The 13,333-nt window shown below is 44.3% G+C and overlaps 1 protein-coding gene across 6 annotated transcripts in view; it reads left to right on the forward strand.

Moving 5' to 3' along the window:
* The window catches only part of PAK1 (p21 (RAC1) activated kinase 1), a 124,265-nt gene extending 121,949 nt beyond the window's left edge, over positions 1 to 2,316 (forward strand). For all 6 annotated transcript variants that reach the window (XM_005290549.5, XM_065596162.1, XM_042850259.2 and 3 more), the window contains one exon: positions 1,572 to 2,316. In XM_005290549.5, the coding sequence (XP_005290606.2) occupies positions 1,572 to 1,658 (87 nt within the window). In that variant the 3' untranslated portion in view covers positions 1,659 to 2,316. The remainder of the gene's footprint in view (positions 1 to 1,571) is intronic.
* Positions 2,317 to 13,333: the final 11,017 nt, after the last annotated feature.

The following is a 13,333-nucleotide window of genomic DNA, read 5'->3' on the forward strand; positions in this document are numbered from 1 at the left end:
CTGCCGTCTCTCTCCTTTATTCACCTCCGCTTGGCTACAAAGGGGACTTCCTCCCTGTCCATGCTCTGCTAGTCTGCCTTACCTTGTGTCTGCTTCCCCTGAGATGCCTCTACTCATGCCTTAATCGCTAACCCTGTATTGGGTGCCATTCTCTCACTGATGCTCTTCCTAAATCCCTGCTGTCTCTGTTTCAGAAGCCTGGGTGTTGTAGCCAAAATGCTTCCAGGGAGCAGAACAGTACTGGCCTCTCACCCACCTCCCCTCTGTTTCCACGGATGTCCAATTCCAGGACTGAATTCAACCCCATCCGTTTGCGTGTGTTCCACTCCCACAGAAGTCCAGTGGGAGTTGTGCATGTGTGACTGATGGGATGGTCATGTCCCTCAATTCATTAATGGCTGGGCTCTACTTGACTTCCCTCACTTGAGATCCACTTAAGTCTGCCTTCTGCTCTCCTCCCTTGACGCGCTATGGTCGGATTGGGCATTAGAAGCTTTACTTGTTACCCCCATACATGGAATGATTTCCCCACTGCTGCAGGTATTGCCATTTCTTGAAATTTACCTCAAAACCCACCACCTTCAGCTCAGGATGAACTCTCCATACAAGTGCTTTGTGGCACCATGTATAGTGTGATGGATGCGCGACCATATCTGGGTTGCATTGTAGTAAGTGGAAGGTGTCCAGCAAATGGACGCCTGGATATCTAGTAAATGACTTGGATTGCCAGTTTGACTATAGCTGTGCCAAACTCCAGTTCCGCTTTGCAGATATGAATAGATTGAAAGGCCGGAAGGCACCATTATGATAATTGAGTCTGACCTCTTGCATGACACAGGCCATAGAAAATCACCCAGTGACTCATAGACTCATAGACTTTAAGGTCAGAAGGGACCATTATGATCATCTAGTCTGACCTCCCGCATGATGCAGGCCACAAAGCCGTCCCTACCCTTACCCTTGACTCTGCTGTTGAAGTCCCCAAATCCTGTGGTTTAGAGACTTCAAGTAGCAGAGAATCCTCCAGCTAGTGTCCCCTGCCCCATGCTGCGGAGGAAGGCGAAAAACCTCCAGGGCCTCTGCCAATCTACCCTGGAGGAAAATTCCTTCCCGACCCCAAATATGGTGGTCAGTAGAACCCCGAGCATGTAGGCAAGACTCTCCAGCCAGACTCCCACATCCAGCTCAATAACTTGTGGGTGAACTAGAGCAGATCTCTGTGTCTTCGTTCTGTCCAGGACTAAGATCCTCTAACTTTCAGTTTATGTTTTTGAATTAACTCCGAATCCATGACGAATTTCCTGAGTTTCAACTAGTTTTGTGTTACAAGCCACAAAGCTGGGAATTTAGCCTGATTTTGGTGCAAAGCTGGAACTCAGTCCAGGCTTGCTTGAAAGGTTTGTGACTTCAGCAAACCTTTTAGTTTAACCTGGTTTGAGTTTTGAGCCTGTAACTAAACTAAATTGCAAACCACTTGAGCGCTGCATGGCTTCAGTGCAAACGTTTCACTCTGTGGTGAGACTTGACCTCAAAGGTGTCGTCAATAACGTAGTTTTCTCCTTCTCTCCTAGCACCAGTTCCTGAAAATTGCGAAGCCCCTTTCTAGTCTCACTCCTCTGATTATTGCCGCAAAAGAGGCAGCGAAGAACAACCACTAACGCGGAATCATCATAGTCATCGTGCCAAGTCTTTTCAATGTTCATTTCAGACCCTGAATACCTGCCTTCCTGCTCCTTGGGGGTGCCCAAAACTTTGATCCCCTGAGAGTGGGCCACAGAAGTAGTATTTGTTGAATGTTAAAGGAGGCATTGCTGATCTAAAGCCGCAAACAGCCTTCTCACCCTCTTTGTGGGAGAAGATTATTTTGTATGGTTGACAAGGTCTTTGTGAGAATCTCTGAGCCTGATGTAGCAAAGCCAGTTTGATTTCATATCTCTTACTGTGTTTATTTTTTAACATAAGTGTGGAGCCTTAGACCATGTTTATCTTAATAAATTAAATCTCTCGCTGGCTGCATTTTCCCTGCCTCTGCCCAGCTCAGTTGTTACACTACTGAAACTCCTGCATGCTTCGGATTACTTGAATAATGGAGCAGCCAGCAGAAATCTGAACAGCTTTAATAACTGAAAAGGGGGCTGCAAGAGTATGTAGCACCCGAACACTTCCTCAGTGCTGCCGGACGCCTTGACAGAGAGAGCTGAAATATTCTGAATGAACTTTCTGCAACCATCAGAGGATTTAATTCATGGATCACCTTTGTGCTATGTCTTGTGACTCAGCCTCTGATTAAAAGATCCTCTTTCTGTTTTCATCTCAGATTTGTAGGCTTCCGTTTTCAATTCTGCTAATTATTAGATCACTTCCAAAAAATAATATTTCTGGTGCGTTAGAAGGTGAATCGCAGAAGAAGGTGGCAGGCCTATTTTTAAAACTATTTCATTTGTAAAGCACAGCTTGTGTTAAAGAAATCACTGCTCTGTATCATAAAACACTGATACAGTGGTCACCATTACAATATCACCATTTGCCCACAGTTTGCCACAGTGGTATTTGAGAAAGTATAATTTCCTATGCCAAGTTCAGATGCTGTTGGGTATGGTGTGTGTGTGTGTGTGTGTGTGTGTGTGTGTGTGTGTAAGCTAAATAATCTGTTTTCTTTATCCTGTGATTTATCTGGAGAACCAAGAGGGTTGTTAATTCCTCTGGTTGCCACAGTTTTTAAAGCATCAGGAAACTTGGAACTGCATCTGAGTGGAGAAATCTGTGTCCTAAACACTGGACTATAACCAGCTGTATGTTGATTTTAATAAAAACTGCTGCATTTCTGACCTCAGGGTGGGGGAGAGAGGATTTAGAGGATTAACTTCAGTCATAAACACACTCCTCTCAAATTGGACTACTGTTCATGCTATTCTTTGTTTGCCACTGGGTGTCCAGAGGTGATGGCTAAAGTGGTAGGTGCAAACTAGATTATTTTACACTCGGAGTTCCCTAGACCTGCGTATATCCAATTATGAACATGATATGGAGTCTAAGCAGCTGTAATTTCCATACTGAGGAACCAGAAGATCGTGTAAAAAGGCATGCGTTAAAGTCAGGTGGGAGCTGCTGTCTCACTCTCTGCTGTTGTTTTCCTTGCCACGGCCTCCTCTTCTGGCCCCTTATGGTATAAATTAAACCAATGTATGAGGGCTTAAATGATGGAGGAACCTCCAGGCCTCCAGCAAATGGTAATAGTGCATAGTAGTTCAGTCCAACTCCTAGGTGAAACCTGTAATTGACCCTCTCTGCTTGGATACCAATGGATTTTTCTTCGTCTTCCTCACTCTGGTCTCTGCGTCTTCCCTTTTTGCATAACAAGTTACTGTGTTTAGCCATAATATCTGCCAGATGTACAGTATTTGGGAGATGGAGGACCAAGAGGGTTGTTAATTCCTCTGGTTGCCACAGTTTTTAAAGTATCAGGAAACTTGGAACTGCATCTGAGTGGAGAAATCTGTGCCCTAAACACTGGACTATAATTTTCCAAGTGAACTTTAATTTCTGATGCCTCATCTTTGAACTATACAAACCAATTGTTAAAATCACCATCAGGTACATACACATCTCCTGGTGCAGAGCACTTCTGCTTTTCAATATCTTATGTACATTCACTGTCATATGAAAATGCAAGCAGTTCCTTTGCTGGTATGAATGTATCTACACTAGAGGCTTTTGCCAGCACAAATCACACCTAACACGTCCTTGTCTGACATAGTTCTGCCTGCAAAAGTCTGTAGTTAAGATCTCGCCTAAAATAACCTGGATTAAGATGCTTTCAGGGCCTCACAGCTCGACACAAGTTAAAACAGGTTCAACTAAAAGGATGATCCGAGTCACTATTTTCCCCAGCCCACCAGCTGAATGTTCACAGCATGTTCACAGCTCGCAATAAGATCGTAATTTTAAACTCCAGTCATTAAAAATCCCATTTGTTCACCTTTCTGTGATTAAGGATTTCCCTGGACATCTGTTTCTGAGTAGCCTTGGATTTCTGGGTGAACACCTAGGACTCTGAGAACACCTCAGAGTTACAAAATTTTGTCCTAGGTGTTCACCCAGAAATCCAAGGCTAGTCAGAAACAAGAACACCCCAGCCCTAGGGGAAATCTGATCAGATAGACACTCCCTGGGGAATTTGGACAGAAGTTGAAGGGAAGTAGCATTGCCTTGAGTAATTGTTGGATAAACGAGGGGTTTATTTATATTTTCCCTGGCACTGTCTTATTGGCCCATGTAATGGGAAATGGACTATAGGCCACATCCTCAGCTGGTGGATATCCGTGTAGCTCCACTGATTTCAATGGAAATACATTGCTTCATGCCAGCTGCCCGACATCTCTAAGACAAAGTCCTTGTAAATAACAGGGATTAGAACCTGATCCGTAAAGGCACTGTGGGTCCTTGCCTCACAGTGGGAGCCCGGGGGGTTGAGGAGTTCTTTAGCACCTCACATGATCAGACTCTATCCATGTTGGCTGCTACCATAATTGAGCATGGGTACTGGTAGCAGGATTGCAGCACAACTTCCCCTGACCAAGGATTACTTCTTATAAATAACCATGTTAAATCATGCTTCAGGCTATCCATCGCCCAGGGGGGACTACAGTCAGAAGGAACCATCTATTCTTTGGCTTCTGTCCCTCAGCTAATTTCTAATCCATGGTGGTGCTTTGCCTATGATTCCATCATCACTACTTAGTTTTCTTAATAGCTTTCTGTGAGAGATTTTGCCAAAGGCTTTTTGAGGCCCATTGATAAATTGTAGGATTGTGACATCAGAGCTATGTCATCTTCTAACATACTACGTTCTAACAGTCTGGCTTCATTGCCCTGATCTATTGACATGAAAGTCAGTGGTGCAGAGTACAATGGCTGTCTGTCTGGGCCTGATTTAAGTTAACTGCCTCAGGTACATCAGGTAAATTCTTCTGTTTGAGTTCTCATGTAGTTTAAAACTCTGGTATTTGCCTTACTTTTAGCACTTGGTTGGACTCATGTATCAACACGTTGCCTTCCCCATTCAGTCATCGCCTCCCATGTCCTGGGCTCAGTGCTGCTTCAGTTCATGCATATATGATTGGCTAATGCCCATGTACAGTAGAACCTCCGAGTTACAAACACCTCGGGAATGGAGGTTTTTCGTAACTCTGAAAGTTTTGTAACTGAACAAAATGTTATGGTGGTTCTTTCAAAAGTTTACAACTGAACATTGACTTAATATAGCTTTGAAACTTTACTATGCAGAAGAAAAATGCTGCTTTTAACCATCTTAATTGAAATGAAAGAAGCACAGAAACAGTTTCCTTACCTTGTCAAATCTTTTCGAACTTTCCTTTTTTAGTAGTTTATGTTTAACACAGTACTGTACTGTATTTGCTTTTATTTTATTTTTTGGTCTCCGCTGCTGCTGCTGCTTGATTGCGTACTTCTGGTTCCAAATGAGGTGTGTGGTCGACAGGTCTGTTTTGTATCTCTGAAGTTCTACTGTACTAGAGTAATAAATCTGGTCTGATTTTATGGCCATCACTCTCTGTCTCGGGAGCAATGCTTTCAGAACTTCAAGACGTTAAAACTTCTTCAGTTCACTTGGAGAACATTTTCATTACACACATATTTAAAAATTAAACAATGCTGGGAAAGCTCTTTCCAATGAAGATACATCTGCATCGTTTTGATGATCGCTTCTTTGGTTTTTCCATACTCTGGTCTTTTCAAGGTAAACGCTAGTCCTTCAAATGTATTGTCAACAATCCTCGTGCCTGTTTGTGAGCCAGATTCCTCAATTATGCCACTTAATTAGTTCCCCATTTAATATCTATTTATATTTAAATGGCTCCTTTAGATTAGCTGCTTGGATCATAACTTAGTAGATTCTCTGTTTGCCAACTACCCACCCTCTGAAAATCAGTCCGCTTCCAGGTGTCTTGATCGTGTCAAGTACATCAAGGAATAATGACTGCTCACCGCTGCAAATCAGTGACTCGCAAAAGCTTAACAAGAAATTAGGCTGACATCAATCTAGGCAATCAAGGCCCGATCCAGAGTCCACTAGAAGTGATGGAAAGACTCCCATTGACCTCAGTGGATTTTGAAACAGGCCCTTGAAGAATAGCAAATCCAAAGGTTTATCCCTCTCCCTAAAACATAAGAGGCAGATGGGAACTTACACAATATGCTTCCTGTGTTTAACCGTTATAGTTAAAATGTCTTTTTCACTTAACTCCTCAATGTTTATAGAAATAATTTATTTTAATGAGTTTCTAGGATTTTGTACCTAAGAGGGAGAGAGGTGTGTGTGTGTGTGTGTGTGTGTGTGTGTGTGTGTGTGTGTGTGTGTGTGTAAGTAAATTATTTGTGTGCCTTTTAAAAGAGAAGGCTTGTAGCTGAGGAGGAGAACGGGATTGAGTGAATAGCAGCCCATTGTTATGGCTTTGATAGCACAGCTTCACTCTTGGAATGTCTTAATTAAAGGGACATATCTGTACCGTTTCAGAACATAAATTTGCTCTATTATTTGTTACTGCTTGAGACGAGTTATTTATGTCCCTGGCAGGCTGGAATATCCCTTTAAACAAAAGTGGTGGGAGTTCTTCTTGAGAAGACCCAGGTTTCCATAGAGACACTTCTGCTCTTTTATTTGCCTTTTTAACAGATCTTGGTATGTTCAAGGCCAAGTTTAAGTAAAGATGTAGAGAAAGCCCTTTACATCCACACAAAGGCCAAGATTTTACAAAGGTGCGAGTGATTTGGGGTGCCTTAGTTTGGTAGGTGTCCCAACTTGAGATCCTGGTTTTTCAAAAAGCTCTGAAAAAGTTGGGCAACCCAACATTGAGGCACTCGAGATCAGTAGTCGCTTTCATAAATCTTGGCCAAGAACACAATAGCTATGATAATACACATAGGCCATATTTACAAGGTATTTATGATGTGTGAGAACAGACTGATTTTATGACCTGTGAGTTAGCTAGATGCAAGTTTTAAAGAATGTTTTGCCTGTCACTTGTTGACATAAAGCAGGTCCGGACAAAGATCCCAGAAAAATGCTCCACTTTGAATTGATTATATGAAATTAAATGTTTTACAGCAAAGCATGTGAGCTAACATAACCCACAAACAATGTGTAACAGCATATTTGATCATGTAATTCTCCTAAAATTTAGTAGAGGTGAAGTCAGGCTTACAAATGACCTGGCTAACATTGTTTTTTGGCATGGTTTTTGATTTGTTTCATTTCCACAAAGCCCACAATTTCCTCTCTGAGTCAGAGGCCATCAGACTGAGCACATGGATAATTCCCTGAATCAGGACCTGACTGTTGCCAATGAAAGTGTACAGAATCAAATATGGGATCTTAGAGAAACAGCTCCCAACCTTGATACTGAAAAGCAGGAGCTAATAAAATAAAATAATTGCATGAAAGACCTGGACAGAAACTTGCAAGCCAAGATAGACTGTTTCAGAACAATGGTGGAAGATCGGCAAAGAGGTGGAGAATGTCAAGGAGATTCTGGGACCAACGGAAGTAAAGATTAAACATTTGGAATTCCAAAACAGGAACTTGGAAAGAGCCAATGACCGACTGACTGATGAAATAAAGGGAATGTGTCTCCAGATTTCTGCATATCAGGATTACAAATCTTTTCAAGGAGAGAGATCCGGTATGGCAAACGTAACGCCTGAAATCCAGAAGTGCTTGAAACAGCTTCATAACAAGCTGGAGATTGCAGAGTAGCAGCATAAAGAGGAAAAATGCCAGGCCTCCAAGTTAAGGCACGTGCTGGAAGGATTTGAGCAAATCTGGGAGGTTCAGAAAAATGCCATAATCCAGCTGAAAGGATAACTGGAAAATTCAGTGCAGGAGACTGGAAAATGAAGACTGAGCCCAGGTTTGTTCGTTGCTGCATAAAATTGTGGAAGCAAAGCTGATGCAGGATTCACTGAACAAGAGAAACTTTCTCAATTGCCTTTCAAAAGGTGTCTGGCTTGTATTCCCCTTGGTCCTATGCTTTGGATTTATGACCACATCAGTCATGCTATATATCTTTATATTCAACAAAGATTTAAGTCCGTCAGTCGTCAACTGCTGTTTTCCGACCACAATCTTGAGTTTGCTGAGAAACCTGTCTCCATATGCTATCTGGAAATATGATGGCCTGTGGCCATTTTAAAGTCAGCTGTTCAGCCTCTCTTCCATCTCTTCATATCAGCTGAATTAACCCTCCTTCAATACCTGGATTGTTTCTTCTTGATGTATCAGCTCAATCATTTTTTAAAAAATGCTTCTTTAAAATAAAATAAAATAGATTGTCCGCTGGTTCTCCTTTGTGTACTATTTGGATGACTGATTTCAAAGAGTTCCAATAGATGAGAGAGGTGTAATTTTCCTTTGAGCATCCACACTCATTACTGTTCCTATTACTATATCATGTTTGTCTAGGTATTTTTATAACTCTTATTTAAACTAATTTACCTGCTATTGACGTAAGGTGCACTGGCCTGGGATTCCCAGGGTTGCACCTACCACCTCTGTTAGTTGAAAACTTGTTGAGAGAAAATATAATTGCTTTATTGATAATGATCCTAAATGCCAGTATCTAATGCGGAGGCATCAGATAAGAGAGAGGAAGGATGGGCTTGTGGTTGAGAACTGGGACCAGGGAAATCTGGGTGCAGGTCCCAGCAAAATTCTGTGTGACCCTGAGCAAGTCACTTTCTCTTTCCCTGCCTCAATTCCCCCTGTGTAAGATTCTTCCATTGTCCCTCCCCTGTGTGTGTCTTTTCTCTTTGATTGTAAAATCTTTAAGGCGGGGATTGGACCCTGATTGTATTTGGGGCCGGCAGGTGCTCCAGCTGTACAAAGAATAGATACCGACAAAGATGTGATCTAATACTTGCACAGTGGAACAGGAAAGCAGTTTCTCATAGAAGGGAAGCCAGCAGCAGCCTGGCCTAACCGAAGCAATGCAGTTAATATTGTGCATGTCTCACCATGGCATGCCTGAATGCTTTATCCTCCTGAAGTTAAATGAACCAAATGAAATGCCTTGAGGGATTTCACAGGCTTGACTCCTGTAGCAGAGGGTGGGAAAGAAAAGCTCTCCTAGCGATGCCCTTACTGGCAAGGTAGGCAGTTCACAAAACACAGGATGGGAACAGCTGAAGCCCCGTTGGAATGAAAGGTGAAACTGACCCATGGCACTAATAATTCCTTGGTAAACAAGCGCATTGTACGAAAACATGCACATAGGGACCTACATAAGGATTGAAGGCTGCAACTTAATCCTGTTAATCGGCCGCTATGTACATTCATACTGCACCATAACTGGCACTTTCATCTGCAGATTGCTTTGCTAATTAATCCTTAACATGTGCCTCCCTCATCGGGGTGTTCATCTCCCTTCTACAGATGGGCAGGTGTGTGCGCAAGCATACACACACTGTTAAAAGTGAAACACCCAAGTGTGAGTCCCACTCAGGGGCTAATCTCCTCTACAGGGTATGGCCATTGTTCTTTCCTCACCTTGCCAGCTGAATCAGTGTTAGCTGATCCTTCTAACTTCCCTTTCTCTGAGAGGCTAGAGATCTTACAAGGCGGAGGACCATGTGTTACAGAGTGCTGTATCCCTTGCAATCGTCTTGTGCCTGTGGGTTCCTGGCATGGCTAGTCCTGTATTGTTTATATTATGGCACCACCCAGTGGTTCTAGGTGCTGTGCAAATCTATGGGACGATGTACAGTACATTTGTAACTGGAAAGTATTATTTAACATTTATATTGTGCTAGTGCCAAGAGGCCAAACAGGTCAGGACCCTGCTTTGTTAGGTTCTATACAAACAGATAGCTGTGATTGTAAAAGAAATGGGGCAAAAGTACAAATCACCTCCCTGCAGCAAATACCAGTGGGTGAGGGGCAAGAAACTCTGCAAAGATCCCTCACTGAGTTCTTTTCAAATTCTTCCATTAATGTATGTGTGTGGGAGGTTGCTCCCCCTGTGGAAGAAGCACAAACCCTACTGATCCTGTGAGACCCACAAAGCCCTGTGCCTCCATAAGCCCCTCTCATACACATGCTTCCTTCATCACCTCCCATCAAAGCACACACTAGCCTGATTGTGCTTGGCTTAGAAAAGACACTGGCGCAGGAGCCCAGCAGGAGGCAGTGTAGAGTTAGAATACAAGGCCTGGTTATGTCCTCTGCTGAAGACGGGCCTAAAATGAGTGAAACTGCCTTCTTCACAGGAGAGCAGCAAGTATCTTGCAGATTATTGCTCGTCAAGTTCTCTGTGGTAGAAAGCCTGTGTGGGGCGGGCGGGCGGCGGGGTAGTGCTCAGCAAACGATACTTGACTGCATTGAAATTGTGATAAGCTCCTGTTGGTGGAGCTTCTTCATTCTGGCTAATGCACTGGAAGGAAATGGTAGCTAGCGACTTGTGAAGCATAGGTTACTGAAAGTTCAGAACGGTTTCTGTTTCAGAGTGAAGTATAACTGGTGCCCAGTCTTTTCAGAAGCTCAAACACTTTCCACTGAAGGTTAATCACTAGAACATCAAGTCAAGATTTTCAGAAGTGCCTTGTGATTTTTGGGTGCTGCAAGTGGCAGTGACTCATGCATGTGACTTGTGGCTGCTGAAGTTTGTGGGAATCCAGCATGAGACACCTTTAAAGGAGCATGATTTCCAGACAGAGTTGAAACTCGTAAGAACGGCCATACCGGATCAGACAAAAGGTCCTTCTAGCCCAGTATCCCGTCTTCCGACAGTAGCCAATGCCAGGTGCTCCAGAGGGAATGAACAGAACAGGTAATCATCATGTGATCCATCCCCTGTCGCCCATTCCCAGCTTCCGGCAAACAGAGACTAGGGACACCATCCCTGCCCATCCTGGCTAATAGCCATTGATGGACCTATTCTCCATGAATTTATCTAGTGCTTTTTTGAACCCTGTTGTTGACGTCACTAGGCATAGCTACCAGGTAACTCGGGGGGATGGAAGGCCATAAGTGCCGATGAAACCCCTCTGCTCTGGGTCTAAGTGAGCCACAGTAACTCCATCTTGTGAACCTTGACCAGCCTACATGCTAGCAGCCTAATGCTGAAGCAGAATATGTGATGATCAGCTTTTTTTAGCAGACAGCTTCAGTTTCGCTCGCACTAGCAGAAACAGTAGTGATGGGGGAGGGGGGAAGGTGGAGGAAAAGGCCTACTGCGTAGAGTTTGCAAGGCCGAAGATAAGCATGCGAACGGGAATTTTTCTAACATGCACAATGTGTACCTGCTGTAACTGCTGTCAGGTAGGGAGGGGTAGGAGGGAGAATCCAGAACAAAAGGCTTACTCAAAATAGTTTGGAATATAAAATGGGAAACCTGCTTGTATGTGCTGTGCTTGATTTGAGACGTGCCTGTCTCCCTGCACCACTTTGAGATCTCAAATAAACTTTGTTTGCTTCTCCACCCTGGTCTCTCTATTGGTGTGGCGCACACCAGGCAACGAACCCTGTTGCCCCCTCGGGGCCCTCTGGGCCGGCAACACTGTTATAGCCTTGGCCTTCACAACATCCTCTGGCAAAGAGTTCCACAGGTTGACTGTGCGTTATGTGAAAAAATACTTCCTTTTCTTTTTGTTTTTTTTTGTTTAAACCTGCTGCCTATTAATTTCATTTGGTGACCCCTAGTTCTTGTGTTATGAAGAGTAAATAACACTTCCTTATTTACTTTCTCCACACCAATCATGATTTTATAGACCTCTATCATATCCCCCCGTTAGTCGTCTCTTTTCCAAGCTGAAAAGTCCCAGTCTTATTAATCTCTCCTCATATGGAAACAATTCCAGACCTCTAACTCACGCTCTGAAAATCAGTCCCCTTTAAGGGGTTTCAAGTTGGGCACCCAAAGTTGCTAGTCAGTGCTCTTTATATTCCTAGGCAGGTTGGTTTATAAGAGCTAAAACAGCAGCTCATAATGTGTTCACTCTTTTCTCTTTTTAATTATTGGATTGTATAGGGCAGGTTCTTGATGGAATATTAAAGAGGGTATAAAAATGCACCCCATGAACATTTTGCGTGGAAAGATAGTCTTGCAGTAAAGGCATGACCTGGGAGCCAGGAGATCCAGACTCTAATCCAAGTTCCACCACAAAGTTCTTTGGACTTCAGTTAGGGAGAAGTTTTCAAAACCATTTAACTCCTGTGTAGGCAGCCAAATGAAGAGATCCATCTGTCTAACATTCTCAGCACCCAGCAGCTCTCGCTGAGAACAGGAGCTACCGAGGGCTGAGCACGTTAATCTCTGTTGCCTCGTTTTCCTCCCATCTGTAGAAAATAGTAATTACCTGCTTCACAGGGGTGCTGTGAGGCTAACTCAGTGCATGTTTGTAAAGTGCATAGAGACCCTCTGAGTAAAGGTGCTAGCGAGGGATGAAGCATCACAGGCTGGGTTTCCTTTTTTGAAATCCTTTATAATCCTCATTCCCCAGGTTTAATCTCCAACTCCTGTTCAGTGTGGGTGGGAGTACTGTGCAGAGAGTGAGCAGAGAATGTCTTCTTAGTGTTTAAGTTAATGCTTCAATTCTTGAGTCTATAGTGCCCCCTGGTGGTCATATTAAGTTTTTTCACACTTTTAAAAGATTTTGGTCCTTGCAGTTAAGGCTTCTTCTTTCATTCTACCCTTTTACTACGGCTCCTGTTAACCCTTCCTTTGAACTCTGGTGATTATTCACCTAATCAAGGGTGGGGTTGATGGGAAAGCACCCTGCTCTAGCAGATAAAGCAATAGAATAGGAGTCAGCTAGACTGAGTTTGATACCTGGCTGTGTGACCCACGGGGGGATTAAGGTTTCATGGGCCCCTGGGCCAGAGCAAGTCGGGGAACCCCCTCCCCCTGTGGTCCCACCCCCATTCCACCAGTTCCCCTGTTGCCCCGCCCATGGCCTCACCCTGTTCTGACCCTTCCCCTGCGGCCCTGCCCCTGTTCCACCGACAGTCCCACCCCATTCCACCCCCCCTCACTGCAACCCGTTTGCTCCTTTCTGCCCCCCCCAAGACTAGAGAAGTTCTGTCCCCCTCTGCCCCCCCCACCATGGCCCTGGGGCCAGAGCGGGGAGTGAGCGCTCCTCCAGCCCTGAGGCAGTGGCAGGGAGCGAGAGCTCCTCCAGTCCCAGGCCACAATGGGGTTCCGGGCGCTGGGGCCTCCTCCGCTGCACCGTGCTTCTGCTGGGGAGCAGCGGGGTTGGGGTGCAGTGGCTTCCTCTGCCACACCCATCCACTGCTGATACTGGGGTCGGGGCCCGGGGGCTT

Source organism: Chrysemys picta, chromosome 1, assembly GCF_011386835.1.
Source record: "Chrysemys picta bellii isolate R12L10 chromosome 1, ASM1138683v2, whole genome shotgun sequence".
NCBI lineage: Eukaryota > Metazoa > Chordata > Testudines > Emydidae > Chrysemys > Chrysemys picta.